This window comes from Trichechus manatus, unplaced genomic scaffold (genome assembly GCF_000243295.1).
Source record: "Trichechus manatus latirostris isolate Lorelei unplaced genomic scaffold, TriManLat1.0 scaffold00233, whole genome shotgun sequence".
NCBI lineage: Eukaryota > Metazoa > Chordata > Mammalia > Sirenia > Trichechidae > Trichechus > Trichechus manatus.
Genome location: NW_004444169.1, coordinates 688,664 through 703,703, shown reverse-complemented (window position 1 = coordinate 703,703; position 15,040 = coordinate 688,664). Strand labels below are relative to the sequence as shown.

Genomic DNA, 15,040 nt, shown 5'->3' with positions numbered 1-15,040 from the left:
CAGTGACCAGGGCCAGAAGGCAGAAGGGGACAAGAAAGCTGGTGATAGGGAACCCAAGGTTGAGTAAGGATATTGTTGATGTGTTGTGACATTGTTAACCATTGTTATAGGGCAACATTTGTAGTAACTGTTAAATGAGAAACTATTTTGTTCTGTAAGCCTTCATCTTAAGTGAGAATAACAGCACAATTGGAAGAGCGTAGTTGATGTCACTGAACTGTGCATGTAGAAATTTTTGAAATGGTGTATCCTTGGCTATGTGTATTTTCACCAAAAAAGTTTGAGAAGTTAGAGGGTTGAGATATTGTAGGGTTGTTAACCAATGTCATAAAACAACATGTGTACTACTGTTTCATGAGAAACTATTTGTTCTGTAAGCCTTCACCTGAAGTACAATTTAAAAAAAAAAGAGATAAGAAAAAAAAAGCTTAAGGGTCACTTCTGAATAGTGAGAGAAGGGCATCTTCTCAAAGTAGTAATTAATTGATGGAGTCTTAAAGGCTTGAGGGAGTGGTAGTTAAAAAGAAGAGTGTTTTAGATGACTGTCATAGTTTGATCATGGAATATTTTTGGCCTCTCTAGGGTAACCCAAGAGCATCACAGATAGCAGCTAATGCCAGGAATACAGTACTGAGTAATTCGCAGCCAAATAAAACCCAAAAACCAAACCCGTTGCCGTCAGGTTGATTCCGACTCATAGTGTCCCTATAGGACAGAGTAGAACTCTCCTATAGGGTTTCCAGGGAGTGGCCAGTGGATTCGACCTGCTGACCTTTTGATTAGCAACCAAGCTCTTATTATCCACTGTGCCACCACAGCTCCAGCAGCCAACTAGTAGGGTCAAAAAAAAAAAACCCACTGCCATTGAGTCGATTCCAACTCATAGCGACCAGAGAGTGATTTGCACCTGACATAGAGCTACATCTCACTTTTTCTAACCAACGTAGAGATGCGAAGGCAATTGATCTTGAACAAGTGACCCTTCCTTTGTAGCTCATCATGTTTAACAGAAAAATCTGAACTTAATGGAGTAAAAACCCTTTTCAGTAACTCGAGATAAGTCCAATATATGTGTCAAACTGTGTGCTTACAGTCTTGAGACTTTTATGATAGAAGTGACAATTATTATCATAGCACCCTGTAAATAGACACATGGGAAAGGTATCAAAGTACTGAATGCTGGGAGTCGCCAGTAGCATTATACTATAAGGAGAAAATCACTAAGTAAGACTTCATCAAAATTAAAAACCTTTGTGCATCAGATGACATAATCTAGAGGGTGAAAAGACAACCTACAAAATGGGAAGAAAATATTTGCAAATCATATATCTTATACGGGTTTAATATCCAGAATATATGAAGAGCTCCTATAACTCAACAGAAAGACAGCTCAGTTTAAAAATGGGCAAAGGACTTGAGTAGGTATTTTTCCAAAGAAGGTATACAAATGGCCAATAAGCAAATGAAATGATGCTCAACATCAGTAATCATTAAAGAAATGCAAATCAAAACCACAATAAGATACCACTTCACACCCACTGGGGTGGTGTTTTTTATCAGTAAATAGCAAGTGTTGGGAAGGATGTGGAGAAATTGGAACTCTGGTACTTAACTGGTGGGGATGTAAAATAGTGTAGAAGTGAAATAAGCTAGACACAAAAAAAGGACAAATACTGTATGATTGCACTTACATGAATATCTAGAATAGGCGAATGCATGGAAACAGAAAGTAGAGGTTACCAGAGGCTGGAGGGAGTGGGAAGTTATTCCTTAATGGGTACAGAGTTTCTCTTTGGGGTGATGAAAGGGTTTTTGGAAATAGATAGTGGTGGTGGTTGCACAACATTGTGAACCTAATTAATGCCACTGACTTGTACATTAAAAATGATTAAAATGGCAAGTTTTATGTTACATATATTTTACCACATTGAAGAAAGAGAAAATAATTGTAAACAACTGTCTTATGTCTTCTAGTCCTTCAGTATGCATTTAGACATTTGGCATCAGACTGTGTAGAAAGTTTTATGTTCTTTATTCTCAGTATTACATTTTGAATATTTTCCCATGTCATGTATACATTATTCTACCTTTTTAGTGTCCTAATTTATTTAAATAATTGCATATTGTTGGACACTTTAATTATTTTCAATCATTTCCACTTTTGTGTAGCCCCAGTAAGGAGAACCATTAACTGTTGGTTGTATTTAATTGTTATTACTGTATCAGGGAGGAAGCATCCTTTCCATCTTCTTTGAGGGAGTTTTTAATGTTGTCTGTAAATCAAAAGCTTTTACAACTTCAACATAGTTAAGACTGTACAGTCTAGATGACAATCCCCAAAGATAGTAATAACCGTTCCCGTATTAAACGTGTACTAATGTGGCCAGGCACTGTGTTGAGCACACTGTGTGTACGGGTGCGTGTGCGTGTGTGTGTGTCCTCATTTAATCGTTGCAATTACCCTAGATATTGAAAATATTATTCCCTTTGACCCATAAAGAAATAAAGGTCTAGAGAAGTTTAAGTAACTCATTTCAGATTACACAGTTGGTAAGTGGTGGAGGTGGAATTTGAATTCATCTAATCCTGTTGGTCTTCATCCTTGTGTTTTCCTATACATTGTATTTTCCTGTTTCCTTCATACTTGAGTAGAAGTTGGTATTTATTTTATTTATTTTTTCCCCATTTGATTTATTAATCAGGAGTTGAAGCTACCTTGTGCTTGGGTTGTTGAATCTAGTGGCATCCTTAATGTCCTAATCAAACTCTTGGAAGTGGTTCAGCCCTGCCTACAGGCCGCCAAGGAGCAAAAGGAGGTCCAGACCCCAAAGTGAGTGACCTGTATCTATCCTGGTTTCACTTCTGTTCTCTGGGACTTGGGCAGCTAGAGCTTAGGGCCTGAATCGGGCACTCTTCTGAGGCATGTATAGGGCAAATCTCAGGTACTCTTGAGGTTTGAAGACTGTAAAGTACCTGATGAAACCAAGATACACTTTTTCAATTTGTGCAGTTCCCTAGCTTGCCCAGAACAAATCTTTTCTCCTTTTTAGGTGGATCACCCCAGTGTTGCTCCTGATTGATTTCTATGAAAAGACAGCCATCTCCTCAAAAAGGAGAGCCCAAATGACTAAGGTAAGTAATACATGGTATAAGGTTGGCAGAAGTGCTTAGCTTCTAGAGGCAAGGATAGACCAGAAGAGGATATAGGAGAGTAGTGAAGAACGAAAGGCCTGTAACCAAGGTTTAAGTCTTTTGAAGGATCTTGATGGCTAAGTTTCTCTTCTGAATGGGAAATTTGAATTTTTTTACAGAACTGCTTGTTGAAGGGCCCAAGAACTTACCCTGGAAGTTAAATGTTAAAGGGGTGTGCTTTCTCCAGAGGAGGAATGACTCTTCCTTATATGAAGGTGGTTATATGCCACATTACCTCAGTACCTTCTTAGAAACAGAATTTTTGTTCCAGTACATCTAAGATGAATGTTTCCCTTTGGGGGAAAACACTTGGAAACAGGGAAGGATGGCAGGATAAGGAAATTCTTTGGATGAGGACAAGATTTTTTACCTAGGGAGAGGCTAAGAAATGCGAAGGTTACATGTGCATGAAAACTTCTCAGTTCTCAAAATCTATGAAATGGCCAGTATAATTCTTTTTCTGGGGTTAACCTCAGCTATGAACACTTGATAAGGCTACTGTTTCTTCTAAGAGCTAGCCTCGTAGGAAATGCAAAGTAATTTTGTGCTCTTTTTATTTAGTACCTACAGTCCAACAGCAACAACTGGCGCTGGTTTGATGACCGCTCTGGACGTTGGTGTAGTTACAGTGCAAGCAACAACAGCACTATTGATTCTGCCTGGAAATCTGGAGAGACAAGTGTACGATTCACTGCAGGCCGGAGAAGATATACTGTCCAGTTCACAACAATGGTGCAGGTACATGCTAACCCACTTTAAGAGGGGAAGATGATTTTAGGTGTTTGGTTAGGAAATGTTTCCTCACTTAGTAGTGGCTAGGAATGGTATCTATGCTATTGAAAAGTTTACATTTCATTGTAGAGTTTTGTGTATGCCACTTTCCTTCTGTGGGCCTTTAAGTTTTCTCTCTGTAAATGATCAGGATGGGGTGAATTGCCAGGTTTCCTTCCTGTTGCAACATTTTGCCTGGGAGGTCCTTCTTCCCCCACCCCATTCCTTCTTGCTAGAGAATTGTTTTATCTGCTTGAATTCCTAGGTTAATGAGGAAACAGGGAACAGACGCCCAGTGATGCTGACTCTTCTCAGAGTACCACGACTGAATAAAAATTCTAAAAGCAGTAACGGACAGGAACTAGAGAAGACGCTGGAAGAAAGCAAAGAAATGGATATCAAACGTAAAGAAAATAAAGCTAGTGGTATGGACTTTTCATTTGACTCTTTCAAGGAATGTTTTATATAAATCTAGGGTGCCTTTAGGTCCCTATGTGGCACAAGCAGTTTGTGATGGGCTGCTAACCTAAGAATTGGCAGTTTGAACCCACCCAGTGGTGCCACAGAAGAAAGGCAATGGCAGTCTGCTTCTGTAAAGAAAATCTTATGGAGCAGTTCTACTCTGTAACACATGAGTTCTCCATGAGTCAAAATCAATGCGACAGCAATGTGTTTGGGTTTTGGTTTAGGGTACCTTTATGGCTTAAGGTCTGTCCAATTTCATTGTGAGTGATTTCTTATCCATCAGATTGCTTGGCAACTTAAAGATGCACCATCTTTCTTTATTTGCCTTTCATCTGACCTTAGAATAGATGTTTGGTATGTTTCTCTTAATAGGACCCAAATGCTCAGCTGGTTACATAGGAGGGAGAAATGTGGAAGGAAATGGTAAGTTAAACTGTCTAAACTCTTTTTTTTTTCCTCCCTCATTTGTAGATACCCCATTGGCCCTTGAGAGTACGAACACTGAAAAGGAGACAAGCTTGGAAGAAACCAAAGTCGGGGAGATCCTGATCCAGGGCCTGACAGAGGATATGGTGACAGTTTTAATCCGGGCCTGCGTGAGCATGCTGGGAGTCCCTGTGGACCCAGATACTTTGCATGCCACTCTTCGTCTCTGCCTGAGACTTACACGGGACCACAAATATGCCATGATGTTTGCAGAGCTGAAGAGTACCCGCATGATCTTGAACTTGACCCAGAGCTCAGGCTTCAATGGGTTTACTCCTCTAGTCACCCTTCTCTTAAGACACATTATTGAAGATCCCTGCACCCTCCGTCATACCATGGAAAAGGTGAGTCATTTTGGTGTCAGGGTGTTTCTTTTTAAAGACACCTTATTTTTAATATGTCTTGTTGATTTATTAACATTGAACTCACAGCCAGTAGCACTATAACTCATGCCCGAACGAAAGTTTATCTGACACGTGTAGTTTCTCCGTAAGGCACATCACAGCTTTCTTGGGCTTGGGAACACTAGACAGCACTTCAACATTACACTCGGGGGCCATTTAAAACAGCAAAATCACCAACAAAAAGCACAAAAATAAGAAGAACGTAACACTAAATAGACTGAAAAAGACACTTATTTACAGTATGAGAAGGCAGAGTGTTGGCTTGTTCGACCTCAGCCAGGAACGTATGGGTCAGGTGACTCAAATTTTTCAGCTGTCTGTGCATGTCTGAAATAACTGCAAAAGTGCTGCACATACTGATTTTGGGGTAACAATTTTAGCAAGTGGGTGAATTCACAAATACGGAAACTGTGAATAATGAGAATCAACTGTACTATGTTACCTCTACCCATGAAATTTCCCAGCTGTGTGCTTGGATGCTTTCTAGGTATGATAGATTATCCTATTAAATGATATTTAAAAAAGACTAGAAAATATATTTGCTACTCTTAAATTTACTATAGTAACTCCTCTTACCTAGAAAGTCCTCTCTGGTAATGTAGGTTTCTTGAACCAAGCCAAAAGCCAAAAACTTAATGAGCAACTGGGATACCTGCCTCCCCAAGTTATGCCTTAAAGATCATTCACTCATAAGAGTACTTAGACATTCACCCAAGAGCCTATTTTCAAAACATTGTATTTTAGGGTTCTAAAAATAATAAAGTTTTTGGAATGTTTATGACATGACAGGTGATTTGGTAAGCATTTTACAGATGCCCATTGTGAAGATCAGAGAACAGTCTTATATGATTATTGTGGGAAATCTTTAAAGCAGTGAAAGAAATGACAGTTATTACAAAAACTTTTGTAACATTAAGACAATAATGGGGTTGGGTGAGTAAATGTCTTACTTGTAAGGCTATTCCTCTTCATTACTTTATAAAATTCTCTTTCCTTCAAAGAAATTCTTTGTCAGTGTTCATCATATGAGCATTACCAAACTTAACCTCCATTTTCCTCTCTCAGGACATTGTTTTCCACATTTCTAAGTAGTGTTGCAAATAGCTTTGTCCATGCTTAATATTGTTTTCCTTAGAGATTCCTAACAATTGGATCAAAAGATATAAACATTTTTTAATTTGCTTGACAGGAAGGTAAAAGGTGGTACCAATTTATAATTCTATATGTATATAAGTATTCATCTCAGATTCTTCACACAGTTCCTCACTCAGCCTGTTTGATTTCACCTCACATGTGCAAAGTCAAGAGAAGGAGAACTGTTAAAGGCAGCATGTACAATGCAGGGTCAGGGGACAGCCTAACAGGGAAGAAACAACTGTATATAGATACAGTTCTGACTTTAAAACTAAAAACTTAGCAATACCATAAAAATGCTAAAAGAAAGTGTAGGTCCTCGCTGGATGAGGAAAAGACTTTCTAATCTTAAATTATGTTTGGGGGCGTGGGGGACAAAGGAAGATCAGTGGCAGTGTTAACATATCAAGTTGGCAAAATGTAAATACTTGATAATATCCATTGCAGGTACGGGTGTGGAGAACCAGGCATACTCTTACTTTTGGTAGGAGTGGAAATTGGTGCAGCCACATTGGAGGGCAATTTGGTACTGTCAGTTTAAGATATCCTTTGACCTAGAAATTCTATGGCTAAGAATTTATCTAATTACTAAAGTCAAGTATGCCAGAATGTTCACTGTGGAATTGCTTGTAATATCAAAAAGCTAGAGATCAAATGTCCAGCAATAGGGAACAGGATAAATAAATTATGGCACATTCTTTATAGTGAAATTGCATATTTCTCTATTTGAAAAATGAAAGTTATTTTATAATTGTAGCCAAACAGGCAAGATACAGAGTTAATATGCTTGACTAAAGAGCATGAATGATTTGGTAAGAAAAGCATTAAAATTCTAAAAGATGTTTATTTTTATGAGCATATAGTTCACAAAGGAATGGATAATGGAAAATACAATAGAGTTATTTTCTTATACTTTCCTGTATTTCCATGATTGACAAGTAATTTTATCAGAAGAGCAAAAACATAGCAATTTCTAAGCCATGTGATATCAAAGCAAACTCCATGAATAGTTTGATATCTCCTGTGGCTATCATTATCTGAGACTGATGGTTGAATTTGAGACATAAAGAAAAAGTTTGTTTTTCTTATGTACTAAGTAGGTATCAATGCTATGTATTTTTAGACTTTGGACCATTGTGGTTTAAAATTGGGATAGGATTTGTGATGCTTAGGAACTGGCACTTAAGTGTGGGAGCTACAATCTGAATGGATGATAAATGGTCTTGACAAATCTCCCTATTTCTATAAAGATCACATGCAGTCTGGTCTAATAATTAATAGTTGTGGTATATAGTGAATGCTGTAACTTTTTTATTAGCCACTTTTTTTGAATTGGGAAGGGAGGGGATTTGAAAGATCGAATATATCTTTTTCCCAAAAATCCAAAACTCTCATCCACTGACAATAGGAAGAGCTTGGTTACTATTTTAGTCCTTGGTAACTCTTCTTTGACTGCAATCATGTTTTCAGAAAAGGGTCTTTAATTAGTGTTTCTCCCTTTCTTTACTAGGTTGTTCGCTCAGCAGCTACAAGTGGAGCCGGTAGCACTACTTCTGGTGTGGTATCTGGCAGCCTTGGCTCTCGGGAGATCAACTACATCCTTCGTGTCCTTGGGCCAGCTGCATGCCGCAATCCAGATATTTTCACGGAAGTGGCCAACTGCTGTATCCGCATTGCACTTCCAGCCCCTCGGGGCTCAGGAACTGGTAAGTTTCACTTGCACCTGGCCTTTGAGATGCTGCACCATATGGCCTAGTGTATAACTCCAGAGATTTTCTGTGAGGAGAACTATAACTTGGAAAGCCTCCTTAGACGTTCACTGATCATTTGGGTCAATTCAATAAATATTTCAGTAGTTTCTCTACACCTTGCCCTGTGGTAATCCCTGCCAGAGATATCAAAGAATCGGTCCAGTTCTTGCCTTCAAAGAGCTTGTCTTGGTGGGGCAACAGGGTTTATATACAGTTAATAGTTTATAAAGGATGTGATAAATTGAAGAACAAATGAACATGTGATGCAGTGGGAAGTATACATCATCATCTATGTAAATATTCTTTCCAAAAATGTTTAATTATGAGGGAAAACAATTAGATAAATTGTGGGACATACTATAAGAGAACTGGCCTAAACTCTTCAAAAATACTAAAGTCATGAAACGAAAAAAGTCTTCTTGATAAAAGGTGATCAAGAGAAGAATAGGTAAATGTGTAGAGACCAAAATTTATTAGTGGTTACCAGGGGGAAAGGAGGAGTCATTGTTTAGAAGCATTGAGTTTCTGTTTATGGTGATGAAAAATTTGGAAACATATATTGGTGATGGTTGTACAACATTATTAATGTAATTGATGTCACTACATTATACATGTGGAAAATGTTAAGTTGGAAAATGTTGTGTTATAGGTTTTTATAGCAGTTTTTTAAAAACGGGAGACTAGACAGACATAACCACCAATAGCATTGATTGTATTCTGGATCTGGAGACAAAAAGCTATAAAGGAGATGTGGGGCATAATTGGAGAAATTTTAATATGAACTATGTATTAGATAATACAGTTGTATCAGTGTTAAATTTCTTGAGTGTTACAGTGATATTGTGGTTATGTATGAATATCCCTGTTCTTAGGAGATGCGTTTAAACTTATTTTAAAAACTTGTTGCCATCGAGTTGATTCCGACTCATAGCAACCCTATAGGATAAAGCAGAACTGCCCGCATAGGGTTTCCAAGGAGCAGCTGGTAGATTCGAAGTGCCCACCCAGGTCTTAACCACTCTGCCACCAGGGCTCCTAGACTGATTGTAGGGGTAGTCAAATGGTGATTCTAGATAAAAAGTACATGGATGTTTATGGTACTAGCCTTTAAACTTTTCTGTAGGTTTGTGGGGGTTTTTCTTTTTTTTCCTAATGTTATGAGGGGGAACTAATTTTGGGAGCCCAAGCTATATGCCTGGTCCTATGCTGGACATTTTTTATATGTAGTCTCACTTAATCCTTAAATGAATTTTAGGAGTGAGAAAAATGGAAGTTTGTTGAAGTGATTTGGCCATGATTCAATAATAGAACCAAGTCTCTCCAACTCCAAAATCTGTACTCTTTCTCCTGTTTGGTATTGCCGTATTAAATCTTGCGAGATTTAGGGAAGGTAAAAGCCAGATTTTCTAGTAAGCTACTTGAACATGGGTTGGTAATGGCCCCCATCCCAAGCTTGTATATTACACAAACCTCTTTCTGAGTCTTTTTTCGTCAGTAACTAAGTTTAGGTACTGAATCATTATTGACTAATTTTTCTCCCCTTCTCTTTGGCTTAGCTTCTGATGATGAATTTGAGAATCTTAGAATTAAAGGCCCTAATGCTGTACAGTTGGTGAAGACAACCCCTTTGAAGCCTTCACCTCTGCCTGTCATTCCTGATACTATCAAAGAAGTGATTTATGATATGCTGAATGCTCTGGCTGCATACCATGCTCCAGAGGAAGGTATGTGGCTAGCTAGTCCACCCTGGGAGGCTGAGCACTCAACGATAAGTTACTTTGCCTGGGTTATTTCAACCAACGTATGCTTAGTGAGCCCCCACTGTGTGCCCAGACTCTGAAAATCAAGATAAGACATGCAGTGCACTTCTTTGAAGAAGCTAGTAGTCATACAGTATAATAGATGCCAGGGTAGTGGTGAGTCCTGGGGCAAGGCACTTGACCTGGGAGAGATAGGAAAGCTTCTTAGAATAAGGGAATTTTGAAATGATTCTTGAATGATAAGGATGAAGAGACTGCCAGAGCTCTGTTGTATGAGAGTACGTACCATACAGAGGGGAGGCGTGAACAAAAATTTTAAAAAGAGATAATAGCATCATGTGATCAAGTAAAAATAAACCAGGAGTAATACCAGGAAGTTCCTAATGTTTTCACCCTCAGAAGAAAACATCTTTATTGTTCAAAGCATGCAAAGGTGTGGCTGGGCTCCCTGGCCTTTTGAGACCACTATCCCAAATCCACTTTTACTCCTAGTAGAGGTACTGTTTTTTTAGTATTGGGAAAGTGATGATTAGATTGCATTGATCTTTCTCTGCACTGATATGTTTATTTAAGCCTGGTAGTGACAACTGAAGAAAATGGAGAATAAGTAAATTGCCCGTGATCACAAGACCTAGTTAGTGATAGAATGAAGCTTTTGACCATACTCTTTTTTTTTGTGTGTGTGCTTTAGATGAAAGTTTACAGAGCAGATTAGTTTCAACCATGCTCTGTTGCTTATGCCACATTGCTCCTTATTCTTAAATGAAAACCTAGCAGTGTCACTGTATAAACAGTTCTAACAACTTGGAGTAAAGTTGACCAAGTGTTAATATTGCACAATTATAGAAGAGTTTTGTTTTGTGTTGTTTGTTTTGCTAGCAGACAAATCTGATCCTAAACCTGGTGTTATGACCCAAGAGGTTGGCCAGCTCCTGCAAGACATGGGTGATGATGTGTACCAGCAGTACCGGTCACTTACTCGTCAAGGCAGTGACTTTGATACACAGTCAGGTTTTTCCATTAATGTAAGTCAGCTCCAACAGCCTTCTATCTTCCTTCTCCTTTTCTGATGCCCATGTGTTCTCAGTATTCAGGGTTATGCCAGGGTAATTTCAGAGGTATTAATTTTGAGGTATCTAAAATATCTGTTGGCTAAAAATGAAGATAAAATTGGAGCGTCTCAGATTTTTTTTTCTGTCCTTGAGTTGGAAATGTTTTCTTATTTCATTTTTCATTCTCATCTTCCCCTGTCTTTTCCCCTAATCTGTTGGTCTGTATAATGATGGCTACCCACAGATTTTAGTATAAGTGAGATGGTTAAAAGATCAGCCAAGGAATCTGTAGCATTCCTAGCCAATACCCTGGGAACTAGTCCTGTCATCTAGGGGCAACAGTCTTTGAAATTAACGCCTCAAGAGTTTTGTTTTTTTTTTCCTTCCATAGAGTCAAGTCTTTGCTGCAGATGGTGCCTCTGCTGAGACTTCCACATCTGGGACCTCCCAAGGAGAGGGTAACGAGTGATTTGCTTTTCTCCCTCACATGTTCTTATTTCTTGGCAAGAAACTGGGTGTCCTGGGCAAAGGGTAGGGAAATACAAGCATAATCATCACATTTGCTTGTCTAAGTGAACTTTTCTCGGTGGTGAACACAGTGTTCTGATCAACTAGGTCCCTGTATGCTGAAGTTAATGAAACAGTGACTTAACTAACCCAGTAATGGTTGCTGTGGTAACATTCTTAAGTGCTACTTTTTAAACCACGCCATGTCTTTCTTTTCATGGGTTCCATGCTGGCTTGTAGAGCTTTGGTGCCAAAGATTCTATTCTAGCTCTAAACTTTGCATGTTGGATTCCTGCCTTCCTGTGGTGTCAACAGAGCACATTAACTGCTCACCATGAATTAGTGAAATGTCATGTGGAAGCAATTCTAAATGAGACTTTTCCAGAATTGCTTCTTCTTGGATAAGAAAGATCTTTGAGATCTAAGTTAGGAGACATTGTACTTAATATTAGTCTAGTCCCTGAAGAGAAATCAAAAAGCCTAATAATAAAATGTTGATTAACTTATTTTAGAGGGTTTAGTATTCATATGTATTGTATAGTGTGGGTGATGTCAGTGTAATTCAAGAGAAGCCTCAGTGCCCACTATGTTAGACATCAGAATGAATCAAATTTTATTCCTGTACTTAAAGAACTTTGTCTAATGAGAAAGAGAAACCTGCAACAGCTATATAATACAAGATAGCTGCTGGGATGGAGGCATGCTTGGGTAAGGTATAAACCACTTGCCATCAACCCTATGTGTGTCAGAGTAAAACTGTGCTCTCTAGGGTTTTCAGTGGCTGATTTTCTGGAAGTAGATTACCAGGCCTTTCTTCCAAGGCCTCTGGGTAATTTCAAACTGCCAACATTTCCGTTAATAGCCAAGTGCTTAACTGTTTACACCACCCAGGGACTCCTGGGTAAAGTATAGTGGGTACATAATGGTATCTGAGTAACACCTGGATGAGACAGGAAATCATATAGTCAGCATTTCAGCTGAACTAGATAAGTAGGAGTATGGCAGGCAGGTATATGGAAGGGAAGAGATGAGAGAGGATAAAAGGCATGTTTGGGGAACTACTACTAGTACAGTATTTCTGGAGTATGTATTAGAGGAGGGAAATGGTGGAAGGTGTGTGAACAGTTGAGCAAAGTCTCCGTGTTGTGTTATATCCACAGACCGTGTCTGACCTGGGTCATCTTAGCTATCAGTCCTTCCATGGCAGTGTAGGGAGAGTGTTCAGTTTGTACTCTTGGCCTAAAGTGAAGGAAAAGTAGTATTCTCATCAGCTAAGGCTTGATTTTGCCAGTATTCCAGTGGGATTGAACCAGTGTTTGGCTCTTTCTCAACAGCTTCCACTCCAGAAGAGTCTCGAGATGGAAAGAAAGATAAAGAAGGGGACCGGGCCTCCGAGGAGGGCAAGCAGAAAGGCAAGGGCAGCAAACCTTTAATGCCCACCTCTACTATCCTTCGTCTTCTGGCAGAGTTGGTGAGGTCCTATGTTGGTATTGCTACCCTGATTGCCAACTACAGCTACACTGTTGGCCAGTCTGAACTGATCAAAGAGGTAATATTTTCAGCTTCTGCTTAATATTTAATACTGTCTTAGTCTGGGTTCTCTAGAGGAGCAAAACCAGTGAAGCATGTCTTTAAATATATAGAAAGAAATTTACTTCAAGGAAATGGCTCATGCAGTTGTGCAGGGGCTGGCAAGTCCTAAATCCATGGGTCAGGCAGCATGCTGAAGGCCTCTGCTGGCTCACTTAGTTGCACTTGGACGGGCTGACATACCCAAAATCTGCATGCCAGGCATCAGGCTGGCGGCCTTCACTGGTTCACTGAGTTGCAGGGGTGGGCGAATCCAAAATCTGCAGGTCATGAGGTAGGGTGAAGACTTCTGCAGGCTTATGTCCCAAGAACCGGAGGTCAGGTGACAAGCAGAGTGCAGGGTAAAGAGAGAATGTGTGAGCTTTGCCAGCACATCCATTTATATATTGGATGCAGGCCACACCCCCAAGGAAACTCCCTTTTCAACTGATTGGCTGCTCGCTTCAGATCACAAAACAGAAGGTGATTACATAAACCCAAAACCCGTTGCCGTCGAGTCAGTTCTGACTCATAGCAACCCTATAGAACAGAGTAGAAGGACCCAGTAAGGTTTCCAAGGTTGTAAATCGTTACGGAAGCAGACTGCCACATCTTCTCCCAGGGAGCTGCTGGGTGGGTTCAAACCCCACTGGGTGGGTTCAAACCGCCCATTTTTCTGTTCCCAGCCAAGTGTTTAACCGTTACACCAGAAGGGCTCCTGGTGATTACATTAAAAAAAAAAAAAAACTCGTTGCTGTCAAGTCGATTCCAAGTCATAGCAACCCTATAGGACAGAGTAGAACTGCACCATAGGGTTTCCAAGGATCGGCTGGTGAATTTGAACTGCCGACCTTTTGGTTAGCAACTGAGCTCTTAACCACTGTGCCACCAGGGCTCCAGTGATTACATAGTGTCTGCCAAATCATTGAGAATCATAGGCTAGCCAAGTTGGCACATAACGTTAACTATCACAGTCCACCCTTTGTCAACTTGGCACCTATACGTGTCTCTTTAAACTATACATAACCTCCAAATAAAGATGATTATAAAGTCATACTTGCACTTAACATCATATAGTTACTAAACGTATAACTGAAAACGCACTAGCCCCTCTTAATCTTGTGTTTTATAATAAGTAATGGGATAAGGGAGGGAGGAAAACAGATGTTTTCTGTATACACACACTATAACATAAAACAAAGAAATATCCGTAACAATTGTCCTCATTTCTGAAACTGGCCACATGGTCGTACCTGGTATTTAGAACTACCTTCTCCGACTACCCATTCCATATTCCCTTTGCCCTCAGCAAGCACTGCAGCTGGTTGTGGTTTTTTGCTTGGTGGGGGTAATCCAAACCTTCATTGCTCAAGGATTTGGCCCATTAGTAGTCCTGTCTGAATTGGGTTGTTGTGGTTTTCCATTGACTTTAATCACAGGGCATGGTAGTACTAAGAGATGCCCTAAGGGATCTCCTGTATTCCAGACATACTTATTTTTACCTCCATTATGCAACATCAGTCCGATTTTCCCATGGTAATCAGGATCAGTCACAACAGCCAATACAATAGCTCCCTTCTTTGCCTGTTGATTCAGCATTCACATGATACTTCTTTGGTCCATTCAGAGAGGTCTGTCCACGTACCTTTTGCCCATACCTCCTCGTCACCAATTTTCCAGTCATGTTCCTTCCAAGTCCTTGACCGTCCAGCCAAACCATTGTTCATAGCTCATGAATTGGTATGCAGTTTCACATCTGCCATTTCTCCTTCCAAGCAAAATCAACAGCCATGTGCACTCCTTGAAGTTCTGCCCACTGGGAGGATTTCCCTTCACCACTGTCCTTCAGTGAAGTCTGCAAAAGGGGCTGCAGTGCTGCCTCTGTATGCTTTCAAGTGGTGCCTGCGTATCGCAGAATCCTCTGTAAACCAGGCGCGAGTTTTCTCTTC

General features: G+C 39.8%; 1 protein-coding gene across 1 annotated transcript in view; it reads left to right on the top strand.

Annotated features, from left to right (window-relative positions):
• HUWE1 (HECT, UBA and WWE domain containing E3 ubiquitin protein ligase 1) overlaps nt 1-15,040 on the top strand; it is a 190,657-nt gene that overhangs the window by 132,052 nt on the left and 43,565 nt on the right. The window contains exons 37-46 of the mRNA XM_023743061.1: nt 2,703-2,830; nt 3,051-3,132; nt 3,754-3,930; nt 4,229-4,388; nt 4,900-5,258; nt 7,963-8,158; nt 9,760-9,927; nt 10,843-10,988; nt 11,407-11,473; nt 12,857-13,071. Of these exons, the coding sequence (XP_023598829.1) occupies nt 2,703-2,830; nt 3,051-3,132; nt 3,754-3,930; nt 4,229-4,388; nt 4,900-5,258; nt 7,963-8,158; nt 9,760-9,927; nt 10,843-10,988; nt 11,407-11,473; nt 12,857-13,071 (1,698 nt within the window). The remainder of the gene's footprint in view (nt 1-2,702; nt 2,831-3,050; nt 3,133-3,753; nt 3,931-4,228; nt 4,389-4,899; nt 5,259-7,962; nt 8,159-9,759; nt 9,928-10,842; nt 10,989-11,406; nt 11,474-12,856; nt 13,072-15,040) is intronic.